At 39.4% G+C, this 13,542-nt stretch overlaps 1 protein-coding gene across 1 annotated transcript in view; it reads right to left on the bottom strand.

Annotated features, from left to right (window-relative positions):
- Window positions 1-13,542, bottom strand: part of arap2 (ArfGAP with RhoGAP domain, ankyrin repeat and PH domain 2) — a gene marked incomplete at its 5' end in the record, with an annotated part of 101,683 nt that overhangs the window by 15,663 nt on the left and 72,478 nt on the right. Inside the window, 5 exons of the mRNA XM_015016423.1 lie at window positions 13-146; window positions 996-1,124; window positions 4,937-5,054; window positions 5,569-5,643; window positions 12,043-12,120. Of these exons, the coding sequence (XP_014871909.1) occupies window positions 13-146; window positions 996-1,124; window positions 4,937-5,054; window positions 5,569-5,643; window positions 12,043-12,120 (534 nt within the window). The remainder of the gene's footprint in view (window positions 1-12; window positions 147-995; window positions 1,125-4,936; window positions 5,055-5,568; window positions 5,644-12,042; window positions 12,121-13,542) is intronic.

Genomic DNA, 13,542 nt, shown 5'->3' with positions numbered 1-13,542 from the left:
GGTTTTACTTACTTTGATGTCCCTGTAAAGAAGCAGTTTCTCTGAACGAAGTACAACGTACTTGTCCTGGAATTTGTGACCCGAGAGCAATTTGGAGGATCCATCGCTGAACTTCAGATAGTCGCTCTTTAGAAACTGTCTCGGATCTGTTGGGGGGGGGAAAAAAAAAAAAAAAAAAAGAACTGGAAACATGCTGCAGAACGTGAGAAAATAGACCATCTATAGATTTATTGTGTCTCGCAAACATAAAGCTAACCGTAGAACGTCTCCACATTCAAATGTACTTTATTGAGATTTTATGTTGCGCTTAAATGAGAAGTGGAAGTAACAAAAATCTGAAGCGTATAGCATGCATTTGAAATGAGCTCCCTTGAGTCAATATCTTCCACTAAGTTTTGTTGAACTTTGGGAGTGTGATATATAAAGCTAAATTAGTTTTTCAAAAAATTTAAGTCAGATTTCACATAGCACATCTGGGAGTCTCTTTTTACCATTACTTATTCATAACGTTTAGCCAAATTAACCTAGTTAGCATTGCTTTGAATATATACATCTGTAATTTAGTTATAATTTAGAAATGTGATGTATATCGATACTAATTTCATTCTAGTTTAACATTTATGTCTGTGTTGCAATAGTCACAGCCAGTCCTTTTCGTTCTAACCAACGGTTCCACAAGTTAATATCTACCGATATTAGCTAACGCTTTACTTTTAGCTAACGCAAATTAGCAACACCTTTCCACTGCTTATTGGTCACTTTTTGGCGGTGAATCGTTTTGCTCTTTACTTACAGATGTCACAGTATTGTACTAATCCTTCATTTCTTCTGGGCAAAACACTCAAAACATTGTGTAAACATTGGATCTCGTGACACTTTCCTGAGGAGGATTTTGTAAAGTATTACTGATAATAAACACAATACCACAGTTTCTGGTCACACAGTGACTAATGCATGGGATTTACTGTAAGGCCTTCATTGACGGCACACTTTACCTTTTCCTCCAGCCATTCTTTTGGCGCCTGCAAATTTCTTTATAACAAGAAAAGCAGAGCTCGGGCAGTCCAAGGCGCTCCACTCCAGCACCTGCTCAAGAATCTTTTCGCTGTGGTGCAGCGGTCGCTCTGTCGAAAGAGAACAACAAACCTCGTGATCAGTCATTGTGATAGGGAACGTAGCAGATCCCCCAAAAAGCGACAACGAAAGCCATTCCTGTCTTCTGACCTCGCTCGAATTCGACACGCGAGGCGCCAATTCACACCCAGGACGAACACATGTAAACCAAACGACATTATATATCTTGTTGTTCCTCCCATTGTCATTAAAGAGCAGTTTAAATTATCTACATCATATCAGGAGCTGATTATAAAAACACACTCATGTGAAAAATAGACCTATTATCTCCTCCTAATTGGTGAACAGGGGTGCATGCTGTCAGCCAAAAAAAAAAAAAAAAAAGCTGATAATTTGTGTACTACCTCCTCTGCTCTGATGGTTCCATTTCTACACCCCCGTGTTTTTCATAACCAAAGGAGGTAAAGAGAGCCACAGTGGCATAACTTATTAATAACACTGAGCTCATCTCAGAGCTGGAATCTCTGCAGACCCGGGCCGCGGAATTAGTTCCTCTTTTCCCAACAAATATTAGCTCCCCCCGCCCCCCTTTTTCTGCCCATTGTTCTCGTTAACCGTGCTTCTCTGAAGCTATTCACCAAGATGACTAATTAACGTACTCCCTCACCCCCTCTTTGTGGTTTTTACGAGCAAAACCTGTCGAGACGCAGCCTTTCAGAAATGCCTCGACTGTTTATCCTTCCCGAGACGTGCTGGTTTTGGCGTGGAAAATATTCGGATCTGTCAGCAAATATATAAATATATATGTTTAGCATTCAACACACCTTCGCTGTTCGGAGAGGACGGCGCGTCCTCTGGAACTTTTTTTTGAGAAGGAAAATAAACAGAAGAGTGAGGTGTAAACTCCAAGTGAACTGATGAAAAGTGCACGGGGGATGGGCGAGCTAAGCAGCTTTGTGACGAATCAGACTTTCCTCTTTGCGCGGTTCTCTTCTACGATCAAATGGGGAAGTGTGAAGCACAAGGAGCTGTCGTTGCCTATTAATGTGAGATGAGGCGGGTCAGCTCTCTAGGTCGATCATGCAGGAAAGATGAAGGTAATCTATGACATACGACGGCACCGATGATTAATTAATGTGCATATCATCAGACCAATGATGCTCGGATAATTTCTCAGCGTGCCGCCGCCGCGTTCACACAGACGCCGGTTCATTAAAGAGATGGCATAATCTCCTAATCGACAGGCCAACGAATGAGGGTCTGTTCTTTCCACGAGCCACGCAACAAAATGCCAACCGTAAACGGTAACGTGACGCTAATTGGACACAAAGCGGACCACAGGAGAAAGTTTAAAGCTTGGGCGTTTGTTGTTCAGGGATTCAGTGAGTTTAATTGTGGGACATATAATTAATTATTCTGTCAATATAGTAAGGCTATGATGTGATGCATTTAGGAATGCACAAGTGCTGAGTACGCGTTTTATGTCGGGAGTCAGTGATATTACAGAATCAAGTTTAGAACAGATATATTTCTCTGCTGGTCATCTTTTAGTATGATACCTGGGAAAAAACAAAAATAAAATAAAATCAAAGGCTTGTTAAAAAAAAAAACCCACCTACTTAGAACCAGTTATTTAAAAGAAATTGCATATGTTGAGGATGGAGCGAGAAAAATAGTTCTAATTCCAAACAATATCGTATTTTTACACATTTATTCAGACCTACAGAGAAGTTACTCGTCAACTTTTGACACCTCGTCTTCTCTATCTGTCTGAAGGTAAACTGGACCTTGTAGGTCTGTTCACATGACCAAAATACTTTGTCATTAAATGCCTCAATAATGAAAGAAAGAACATTTCAAAGATATGTTTAATAAGGTCTACGTACATATGTACACATATATAACATATCCAGTATAAACTATACAATTCATTTAATTCTATGCATCTATATTTGTATCTACACACAGACTTGAGTTATATATATATATATATATGTTTTCATATTGATCTTCAAGTGAAATAACTAAAGTTTCCAACCTTATATACCACATATTTAATCTTAGGTGATTTAACACTTTGTGCACATTAACTAACAGTTTGCTACCCAATTACTTACTTGCTTAATAGTTAAATAAAATGAACTAAATGCATGTGTACTGTAAATCTTGACCTTGAGTTACAACATAAGGTAATACGCTGACTAAGTTTAAGAAACAATGTGAAGTCCTCAGAATAATAGGAAGAATAGGCACAAAATAATCTTTTAAAAGTCAAACCAGGCATCAGTTTATCGAAGCAGTCGATTCGGCTCCAACACCATTTAAATTACAAAAAATATTCTAATTTTCAAAATTTTACAACGTTTTCCAAAAATGTTGTAATTCCCTCTTAAACATTAGTCCAAAGGAGCTCGGTCTTATAAATGCACCAAGTATTCAAAGCGGAGGAAATCCTGCTGTCCCTGACGACATATCTCAGCATTGACTAAGCGTCCTTAGCCCAGGTTTGCAGAACGCACGAGAAAAAGGTTCATGCAGTGCTTCGAGCAAAAAAACAAAACAAAACAAACAAACAAAAAAAAAACACTGCAGGACCTGACAAAATTAATCATGAAAGCAATTTTAGTAATTATATTTCAGGTGCAAAAAACAAAGAAGACCACTGAAAAAACAGATGTGAATGAAAAGCACATTATGAGACTACAGTGGAAACATTCTGTTGAAAAGACAAGACTGACATTGATGAGAACAATAAGAATGTTCTTCTCAATATTGAATCCTAACCGGCTGAGGTCAATTAATAGCGACCTTACCTGTGGAAAGTGTTTTAAATGTTGGTTTTGGATTCTTTTAAAATCGTATAAATGAGTCGCTGTCGCACTTTTGGGGAACTGGTCAGCCAATCGCAGGTTCAGTACCGTTCCACGTTTTCTCCATTTCCAGAATGATGCATGTCACTGACTTTGCTTCTCCTCTTGATTCATTTACTTTTCTTAATATGGGCATAGTGTGTTGCTTTTTGACTTTATGCTGTCAGACAGATTCCATTTAAGCAATTTCATTACCCTAAAGGTCACATAGTAATCAGGCACTGCTGTGGCGAGTGAAACTGAACTTCACTCTCCAAAGCTGTGGGCTAACACCATTTCCAAAATAAGACCAGGTTCATTTCAAAAGCTTGTATATGTTAATGGAAAGGAGTAAATCATAATTTGAAAATCATTTTTGATATTTGGGCAGGTTATCAGAAACTGAAGAAATCTGCAAAAGTGGAAATACTTTTTCACAGCACTGTAACTTAGGCCTAGCTGAGAATTTCAGCGAAATGTATTCAAAGAAACTATAATATAATATGGACTCATATACAAAAAGGTTCTGGTTAAAATACAGCTATACGATGATAAAAGATTATTGTGTTTTTAGATTTTTTTTTATACTTTTAGATGTAAACATGTTTTATAAATGAGCCTGAACTGAACTGTACATAATTTTTGATCTCAATATGACTACAGCATTTCATTGCAATACTGTATAAATGAATTCCACTTATCTGAATTGTAGCTGAACCAAAGTTTCTGCTTTGTAACTGGAGTCAAATTAGACCCCATTTTCTTGTGAGGTGCCTTGAAAGAAAATTAGTTTTTTCTTCTTTGTTCTAAATAAAAAGTGTCTTTTTTTATGCCAAAGTTGTTTATTTCCTGACTTCCTTGCTCTTCTAAGCCTTTTTTTCCTAGAACGCATAATTTAATTTGACAAGTCGTATCATACATGCCGTATCAAGCACCCCTTAATATGATGCAACCCGAATTGCACCCTTATAGTGATATTAATAAGCAAAAAAATAACAGACAATCTTGCATACCTAGTTCTCCATTTTCTATAACTTCAAAGGTGGTCCACAAGTCATCTGCCTTAAAGGTGTCGCTTCTCATACTCAGCGCAGTTTCTGCGAGCTCGCAGGACCGCATGCTTGGAGAGAGCTACCACAAACAAAAACGAAAATAAAGAAAAAAGTGTCACAAGGAGAAAATACCATAAAAAAAAACAAAACATGGATTTATGCAAATTGATTCATTGTACATGACAGAGTGAGTCAAAAGTATACCTGTCTCAACAAGGAGAAAACTGCCACCAAACTTTTCTCTGCAGCTTTTATCTGAACGTAAACCCTCTCAAGGATTGCGGCAAACATTAGACTGGGAGTCTGTGACCTTCAACTGCCAGCGCCCCACGGAAAACGCAATTACTTGCACAATTTACGCAGATTTCTTTGATTAGTTTGTTTTTCATTCATTTCAGTGGCAGTAATCCCACCAGGTTAAACCACAGATGTCTCAGCCTTGTTCCATCAACCTCCATTTATTGTTCAACCCACTCTTTCACCCTTGACAACCTCCATCCCGCTCTTGCTCTCTCTTACTTCCCCCCCTCCCACCCTTTTACATCGGGGCTTCCACAAAGCAGCGGCCTATGCATAAAGACACACACGCTCACCTTTATTAAGCAGCATTGCTCCGGCTCACGCTTTTCCAGATACACCTCGAAGATCAAATCCCCTGCTGGGCAGAACTGGAGAGAAAGGATGAGGGAGGGGAAAAAAAAACAAACAACTGCATCAGTCAAGTGATTTGTTGCTTTGTTTATAGAAATTCAGCTCCAACGCGGTAAAGCGAAAAACTAGAGAAGAGTGAGAGAAATTGCTAAAACTAATTGTGGGAGCCAGAGGGGTTCTCTTCAAAGCAGGAGGCAAAATAAAATGTAATGTGAATAAAAAGCCAAACTGACTAAAGAAGAAGGGGCACAGGTCAAAAGCTCCAATCCAAGTACAAATCTTTACTCGAGTGTCGCATTGAAGCTCGCCGAGTTTGAGGAGATTTAGAGGGCACGACTGAAGACGCGCGTGTTCGCTCCCCTGCTTTTGTTACGACAGGAAAAAAAGGTTAAGTGCCAGAAAATGGCCCTGTGGTCAATAAAGACCCTCGGGTCGGAACAAAACCTAAAACGTCTAATAAATAAAAGGTGTTTAAAAAAGTGTAGGTTTATGAAAATAAATGAAAAAAAAAATTTTTTTTGGGGGGGGGTGGAGGGGTCGGGGAGTGTTCACTGTTGAAGAAGCTAGGGAAACGTTGAACGCTAAAGCTACTGAAGTCAGATCCAGCTGAGTGGGGGAAAATTTCAGACATGTGACGAGCAGAAGAATCATGCTTTATAAAAAAATAAAAAAATAAAAAAATCTGGATGTTTACTTCATGTTGAAACGGTAGTAAGAATTTCTAATCCTACATTTCACCATGGTGGTCGTTTTGTCGCTGCGACATTAATGCTAGTTTATAAAGCTTAGAGAAAAGGAGGCAAATGAAGCTGATAAACAGAGCAGAGACGTGCAACACACAGAATGTGCTCAATAGTCAATCCCACAATTTCTCACTGCTTTGACTCATTGTCATCTACCATTATTTTGTTTCTTTTACCACAGCAAAATATGTTCAACCATATAACAGTCTGTCAATATTGTGTTTTTAAGGAGTTCTAATGCTTTTGCATGACCCCATCTACAACTATCTTGGCCCCTTTTCATTGTTTTTTTTTTTTTAATTATAATCAGGATTTTAACTAATGAGGATCTTACTAGATTTTAATGAATGGAAAGTGGGTGGAAGAAGCTCTCAGATATTCTGATTACAATTGAATCTTTTTCAGTAACTTGAAATCCTGATTGGTGCTCTCTGCTCTTTTGCAAGAAATCACACAAATCCGAGTCGTGCATCTTGCACGTTTTCAATTGAGTGACCACTGTATGTTTTCAAAAAAAAAAAAAAAAAAAAATACCTGATCAAAATAGGCCCGGTTTAAATGTACATGTAGCTGATGTAACTGATGTGGACTTATCTTTTCCAGCTTGAGACTGCCATTGTTAAACAGTAACATGCAATTCATTTGCAGAAATGCCGACACGCCTTCCTAATGTGTCGGGTTAAAATTCCCTCAAGTCAAATACATATTTTTAATAAAGTTGTATTCTAGACAACGATGCCGTGTTTCCAAGGTTTCGGGGACTTTGGAAACCTCTCTCACTCTCTCTCTCTCCAGAAAAATGGAGAACTAAGTGAGCATGAAGAGGTTCCTTTTTCCTTAGCTACCTTGAAATTGCAGTTACATTCCCTTTGTCATTTCAATGGGCAGGTGAACTGAGGTCCATTAATGGCTTGAGCTGTCTTATAATAAGAGGGATAGGGGCCCCTCCTGACTCCTGTGGCCCAAAAATGACTCGGAAATTACAGTCATTTAAACCAATGGAGCAAAAAGCTGTAATTGGGAAAATGTCACATGCGGATATGGAGCCACGTTGTTGCGCTCGGTTCTCTTCCTCCCCCCCCTCTCCTTTCTGTTCACGTTTTGTGTGAAGGCCGCAAGATCTCTCTGAGACCGCTGAATCGGTGGCGCAGCGAGTGGAGGAAATTAGACAGAATCAAGGCATTTTTGTAGTTAATTAAAGCCAACGCCGTGCTGGTCGTGAATGCAGGGTATCGATTTTAGAGTCAGTGCGAGCTTAAAAGGCATGACACTGCCTTGCTCCTCATTATATCGCTGATTCACTTTACTCCTCACTGTACACCGAGCTGTCCTGTCCTCTAAAGGATGCTTGCCCATTCCCTTCCATTAAACAGAACCTTTCAGGACCTTGCCTGCAGAATACAGAGCTGTGAAAATGTGTTTGCTTCCTTTCGGATTTCTGCTGTTTTTTTGTTTGTTTTTTTTTTGTCCCTTTTTAATTGCGTCATTACATCAAAACTAATTGTTAAATTAGCCCAAGACAATCTGACGAACACAAAAAGAAAATTTTATTTGATGACAAAAACAAGTAACAAAACGATCAAAACCTTCTCAACTTGGCCCCAGTGTAAAAAGAAACTACCCCCTTTGTTAAAACATTGGTTGTTTTTTTAGAGTTATTAGAGTATGTTTGTTATTATCTACAAATTGAAACGGCGGCGAACGACATCACGGTTGGCCGGCCTCACAAAATCGCTCCAAAGGTACATCAGTGACTCGATCCAGAATCTCACAAAAGCACATCTGAAGAACTGCAGCCGCTCTTGGCTTTGTTATTATCAGTGTTCATGATTACGTAATGAGAAACAAATACTTCCTTTTTGCCATAAAATGCTGTTCACGATTGAAAGGACATTTGGTAAAATATTCGTAGGTCTGTTGGGATACAACTGCAGCTTTTAGAAGCTGAAATAAAACTAATTTTGAGTCAAAATTGGCAGTGTTACCGTCGTGTTCTGGGTCTGCTTTGTTGCTTTAGGTCCGACTGATGAAGCCATGAATTTTGCTCTATTTCCCGAAAATACAGGAGGAAGTTTTCTAGCCATCAGGTCAGAAATGTGACCTTAACCACACTTGGGTACTGCAGCAGGACAACAAACCACTTCACACCGACGGATTCATCTCTGACAAACATAAAATGAAAATCTAGTGGCCAAGTCAAAGATCTGGTGCTGCTAAGGTGCTGCTAAAAACCCTTCAAACCATAGAACCGTGATAAGTAAATGATACGGTGGGGGGAAATACTTATTCAAAAGAGTCTTGCTGGATTGGCTAACTTTTTTTCCACCCAAAAAATTAAATCAACATTTCAAAGCTATTTATTGGATTTACTTGAATGAACTTTAGAACTAAAATTGGTTTGCAAAAATTTTAGGCCAACAAGGAAGCGATCTGCAACATGTTTAGCAACCTTTCAGTCCAAAAACGTCGAAGATCTCCAGACGGTTTTCCTAATTGGTGGTTCAGATTCAATATTTAGACAACTGCCAGTGAATCAACATTTGCACAAGCACTGTTTTCTAATATTTCCCTATGGCTACAATAACACCGAACGGAAGATTGGCATGGCATGTCAGCACTTAGCTGGACGTGCAGCCTAACTCAAAACAGCTGCAGAGGTAACTAAGCAAAGAATAAAAGTGACTTAATGGCTCATTTGGATTTTGCTTATGCTTCTTTTTTATTATTTTTTCCTAAAGAGAATTTGATTGTGATTTTTGCAACATTTTTGTTAAGAAACTGAGGAATTTAAAGTCACTTCGCTTGCCAAGCTGGATCTGAAGTAAAGATATAAAGCAGTGTTAGCATCGGGATGCTCCACATTGTGTGAGGGAGGGAAAAGGATGTTGCCCACAATAAGAAATCTGAAGGAGGAAGGTTTAAATAAATTAAGTAGGAGTAAGCCAATTATCCAGATTTGTACTTCAGTAGATGGTGTTTTTTGCAATACACAGCTTAGTAGGAGTTATTCCCGGTACGAGTATGAATTTGGCTTCATAATATATTACAAAAGTGGTTACATATTTAAAGAATTTTAAAAAGCATTCCCAGAAGCATGATCTTGCACTCAAAAACTGCTGCAGTTCAGTCAGCATTGAAGATTCTTAAAAAAATAAATAAATAAAAAAATAACCTATCCTATCCACATCTGAATGGTTTCACTCAGGCGCAGAGGCTTGACCATACAAATCTCTAGATATATAAAATCAGGTAAACAATGCAGAGATGAAGCAGAAATAACGCATGATTTTATGAGTTTAAAAAAAAAAAAAAAAAAAAAAAAAAAAAAAAAGCATGTACAGGATCTAGTGGCCTGGACAGGATGAGAGAGATTCCCAACACCGGGAATCGAACCCAGAACCACAAACCTCTGCACATCCTGCACGGGCTCTACCAACTGAGCCACACAGCGCCCCCTTGCTGCAGATAGCTGAATGAACTGGAACTACCCCTACCCCTAAAGGTCAACAAATACTGCACCACAGCAACCTAACGAAGATGGAACACATATAATGATCTGCAATATATGACTTTATATGGCAAAATCAGAATTGGAAACTCACCGTTTTGGTAGTCATAAGTGCGGCGCTACATTGTTATGATAAATACGTTTATCAAAACATAAGAAAACACTCATTAATGTGATCGTTAAAGCTACATCCGGAATTAAAATGATTTTACAACATTTGCTGAAATATTGCAGCAGAAAAAACGGCTCTCACGTCTTCGATTGTCTTCAGGAGACAAAGCGCCACAAATTTGAAATTTGAGGGCCTTACATAAAACCCCGACCTCGATAATGGCTCCAATGAAAGATAAATTAAAAAGCTAAAAATGAAATATAATCTGTTATCGTTTTCTGTCCAAAAAAAAAAAAGAAAAAAAAACCCACAGCCGAGTAAATCAGTGATTAAAAAAAGGAGCCAAGTGAAGTTCTGCTTTATGTGACAGCTTATATAGGCTTCAGACACACTATAAATAAATAGGAAAGCACTGCGAGTTCAACCTTTATAAACCTGTGGGTGGCAAATTACATTTTCATAAACTTTTATCGCATTTTCAGACGAGAGTGGCGAGGAGATGCTCTGCAGCAAAATGGAAGGATGCAAAGAAAGAAAAAAAGGCATCTCAGTCTGTGGCTTTGGTCCCGACTAATATTTAATGTAAAAATTCTATACTTTTCTAGACACAAACAAGTTCTACTTTGCTTTGAACGAACATTTAAAATTTAAATATACTTATGTAATTTGTGAGAGTATTGTTTTTTTTTTTGTTCTCAATGTAAATGTGAATATAGAAAGTGTTTTTTTGTAAAAGAAGAAAGCAAGGTTGAATTAGTGCAAATAAGCCCAGCGTCAGTCTGGGCTCTAGTCACACGAAGTCATGCAAGGAAGGAAGCATCGACAGAAGGAGGGAAGGTAAGAAGAAAGGATCAAGGTGTCAGGATGACCAGAAGGAAGGATACAAGGAGGGAAGGATAGATGCAAGGGAGGGAGGAAATTAAAAGGAGGAAACAATGGAAAGAAAGGACCAAAGGAAGTAAGGAAATATACAATTAAGGAAGCAAAGGAGGGAGGGAAGAAGGGAATGGTGACTCAAGGGAGAATCTGTCCTCATGCAAGGAAGGAAGAACAGAAGGAAGGATGCAAAAGAAGAAGGCAAAGGGGGAAAAAAATGGCAGACATGAGTACATCTTGTCTCGTTTCATGTTGTTCCAGACCTGGAAAATACCCGTCCCTAAAAACCCAGAACTTTTCAGAACGCGCGGGATCCCCGTTTTGAACTTGGCGCACACATGCTCCTCAACGCCAAGGCAGAAGCAAAGCCAGCAAGTAATTAAAACTGACAAAGAAAAAAGTAAAGTCAGATGATTAATGTAGCATTAAATTAATCCGAGCTTCACTTTAGAATGCTAATTCCTCCCTAAAACACGGGCACCAAGCTGAACTAACTTAATGTAGGCGAGACAACTTTTACATTTCCAGAAATCTCCATTGTTTGAAAGAGGAAGCCTTCATAACGAGGTTTTTTTTAAACCAAAAAAACCACAAAAAAACCCAAAAAAAAACACGTTATGTACTTTCCAATATTGAAGCCTTTTTTTTTTTTTTTTACTTTAAATAAAAACCTAACCATCCTCTTTAGTTTGTGTAGTTTTTACCTGCAGTAGCTCTCCTCTGAGTAGCCCTCAGGCCCAACATGCTTGACAGAACGGACACGTCGGAGGGGAAGATTGTGGGGGCAGAAAGTCTTCATAAACAACTCCTTTCTGATTTCTGCAACGGGGGCACCACGGGATTTAATTTTCCACCAACTTATCTAAACCAAGAGGGTTTTTTTTTTTTTTTTTTTTTTTTCTGCCCCCGTCATTCAGGCATAAAGCACCTGCTGTAAAGGTCAACGAGAACAAAATCCCAGCTTCTGCTCCCTCTGCCTCCCCGGCTCATTTCGGCTAGGAAAAAAAAACAAAAAAAAAAAAAAACACACAACAGAAAAACGAAGCCCGCGTTTGAGTCCCATAATGCATGCAGGCAAATCGATGTGCACGCACACGCACACACACACACACACCCAGAAGCGGCTCTTGCAGACCCGGAACACGCGGTTCTATCTGGACCGTGTGGGTCGACTTACTGCTGTGTCCTTCTTTTCATTCCAGCGTGTGATGAAGCTATTCTCTGTCTCCATCTGTTGCACCTGGTCTTCATTGACCTGTTTGAGGCAAAACAGAAAACACATCAGCGTTCACAATCGGACACAAAACAGCTCCCATTTAAGACACCTGTACTCGCTTGATGGGAATACGCACTCAGCCCGAGGTTGTGTGCTATTTGGATTTTAGGTGATAAAGCAACAAAGCAGTGTGCGATCGTGAAGTGGAAACAACACGAGACGTGGTTTGCGAATCGTTTACTGAGCTCCGGACTTTGAATCCGTCACCAGCCCCCCTTTAACTTGGACACCCCTAAATTAAATCCAGTATGTCTTGTTGCCTTCAGAAGTCACCTAGTTAGTAGAGTCCAGCAGTTTGCCAATTAAATCTCATAAAATGCAGCTTTTAATTGAAGGACTAAGAGGCTTGTTAGAGGCATTTAGCAGACAAACAGCATCTTGAAGAACACACACACACACACAGCAGATAAGTTGGGAATAAAGTTGAGTAGTTTAAAATAGAGGTATGTTATCAAACTGAAGGGTCCACAGTAGCTCTGGAGGAGCTGCAAAGATCCACAGGTCAGGTGGAAGAATATTTTGACAAAAGAACTGACAAAAACTGTCCTTCTTTGCCACACATGAAGTGTGGCGAAACACTGACCCACGCACACCGTCTGCATTGTGAAACATGACGATGGCAGAATCATGCAGCGGGACGATTTTCATGAGCAGGACGGCGGGTCAGAGTCGAAAGGAACATGGAAAACTAACTGCAGGGAAATTCACTTCTGCAAAGTGCTAGTAGCAGGTGGGTTGAGTGCAACTGTGTGCCACGCTTATCAGATTTCTTTCTAAAGAAAGTGGAATAATTTTTCCTCTCATCACAATCATGCTCTACAAAGCCTTGGTGAATCATATAGCCCAAACAAATCATTGCAAAAGCTTGACAAAATGTGGGGGGAAAAAATCCAGGGAGTGCGAGCACTTTTGCAAGGCACAGTAAAAAGAAAACAGAGGAGCAGGTCTAACCCAGAGGAAGGTTTAAAATTCTAGCAGCAGAAGCAGGTCATTCAGGAAAAACCTCCGAAAACTAATTTCTGAAGTAAAAAGTGGGCTGGAAATGTTTGATACCGCTCAGCTCCAGCTGAATAGTCTGCTTTCATAAAGATCTGTTGGGGGAAATTACATTTCTTTTTCCAACTTTTTCCTTTTTTTTTTTTCTTTTTCTTAAACTTCATTATCATTTTCAAAGAACAATTCGATTTGTTAGAGTCATAGAAATGGTGGAGAAGATGGTGGGAGGGGAGGAGACGGAGGGGTGGATGAGGGTTGGGGGGACTCTCAAACTCGTCGTGTGTGTTTGGGCCTGATAATAAGAGTCTGCCGACGACATCCGGCACAAACCCGAGGCTTAATTACTGAGACGTCTCCCCTCTTTTTATGTCACATCGAGTGCATTCACTCTAAGCTTAATGGCTA

Source organism: Poecilia latipinna, unplaced genomic scaffold, assembly GCF_001443285.1.
Source record: "Poecilia latipinna isolate Pla-1442-1.1 unplaced genomic scaffold, P_latipinna-1.0 Scaffold2015, whole genome shotgun sequence".
NCBI classification, from domain to species: domain Eukaryota; kingdom Metazoa; phylum Chordata; class Actinopteri; order Cyprinodontiformes; family Poeciliidae; genus Poecilia; species Poecilia latipinna.
This window is presented reverse-complemented; position numbering and strand designations above follow the sequence as displayed.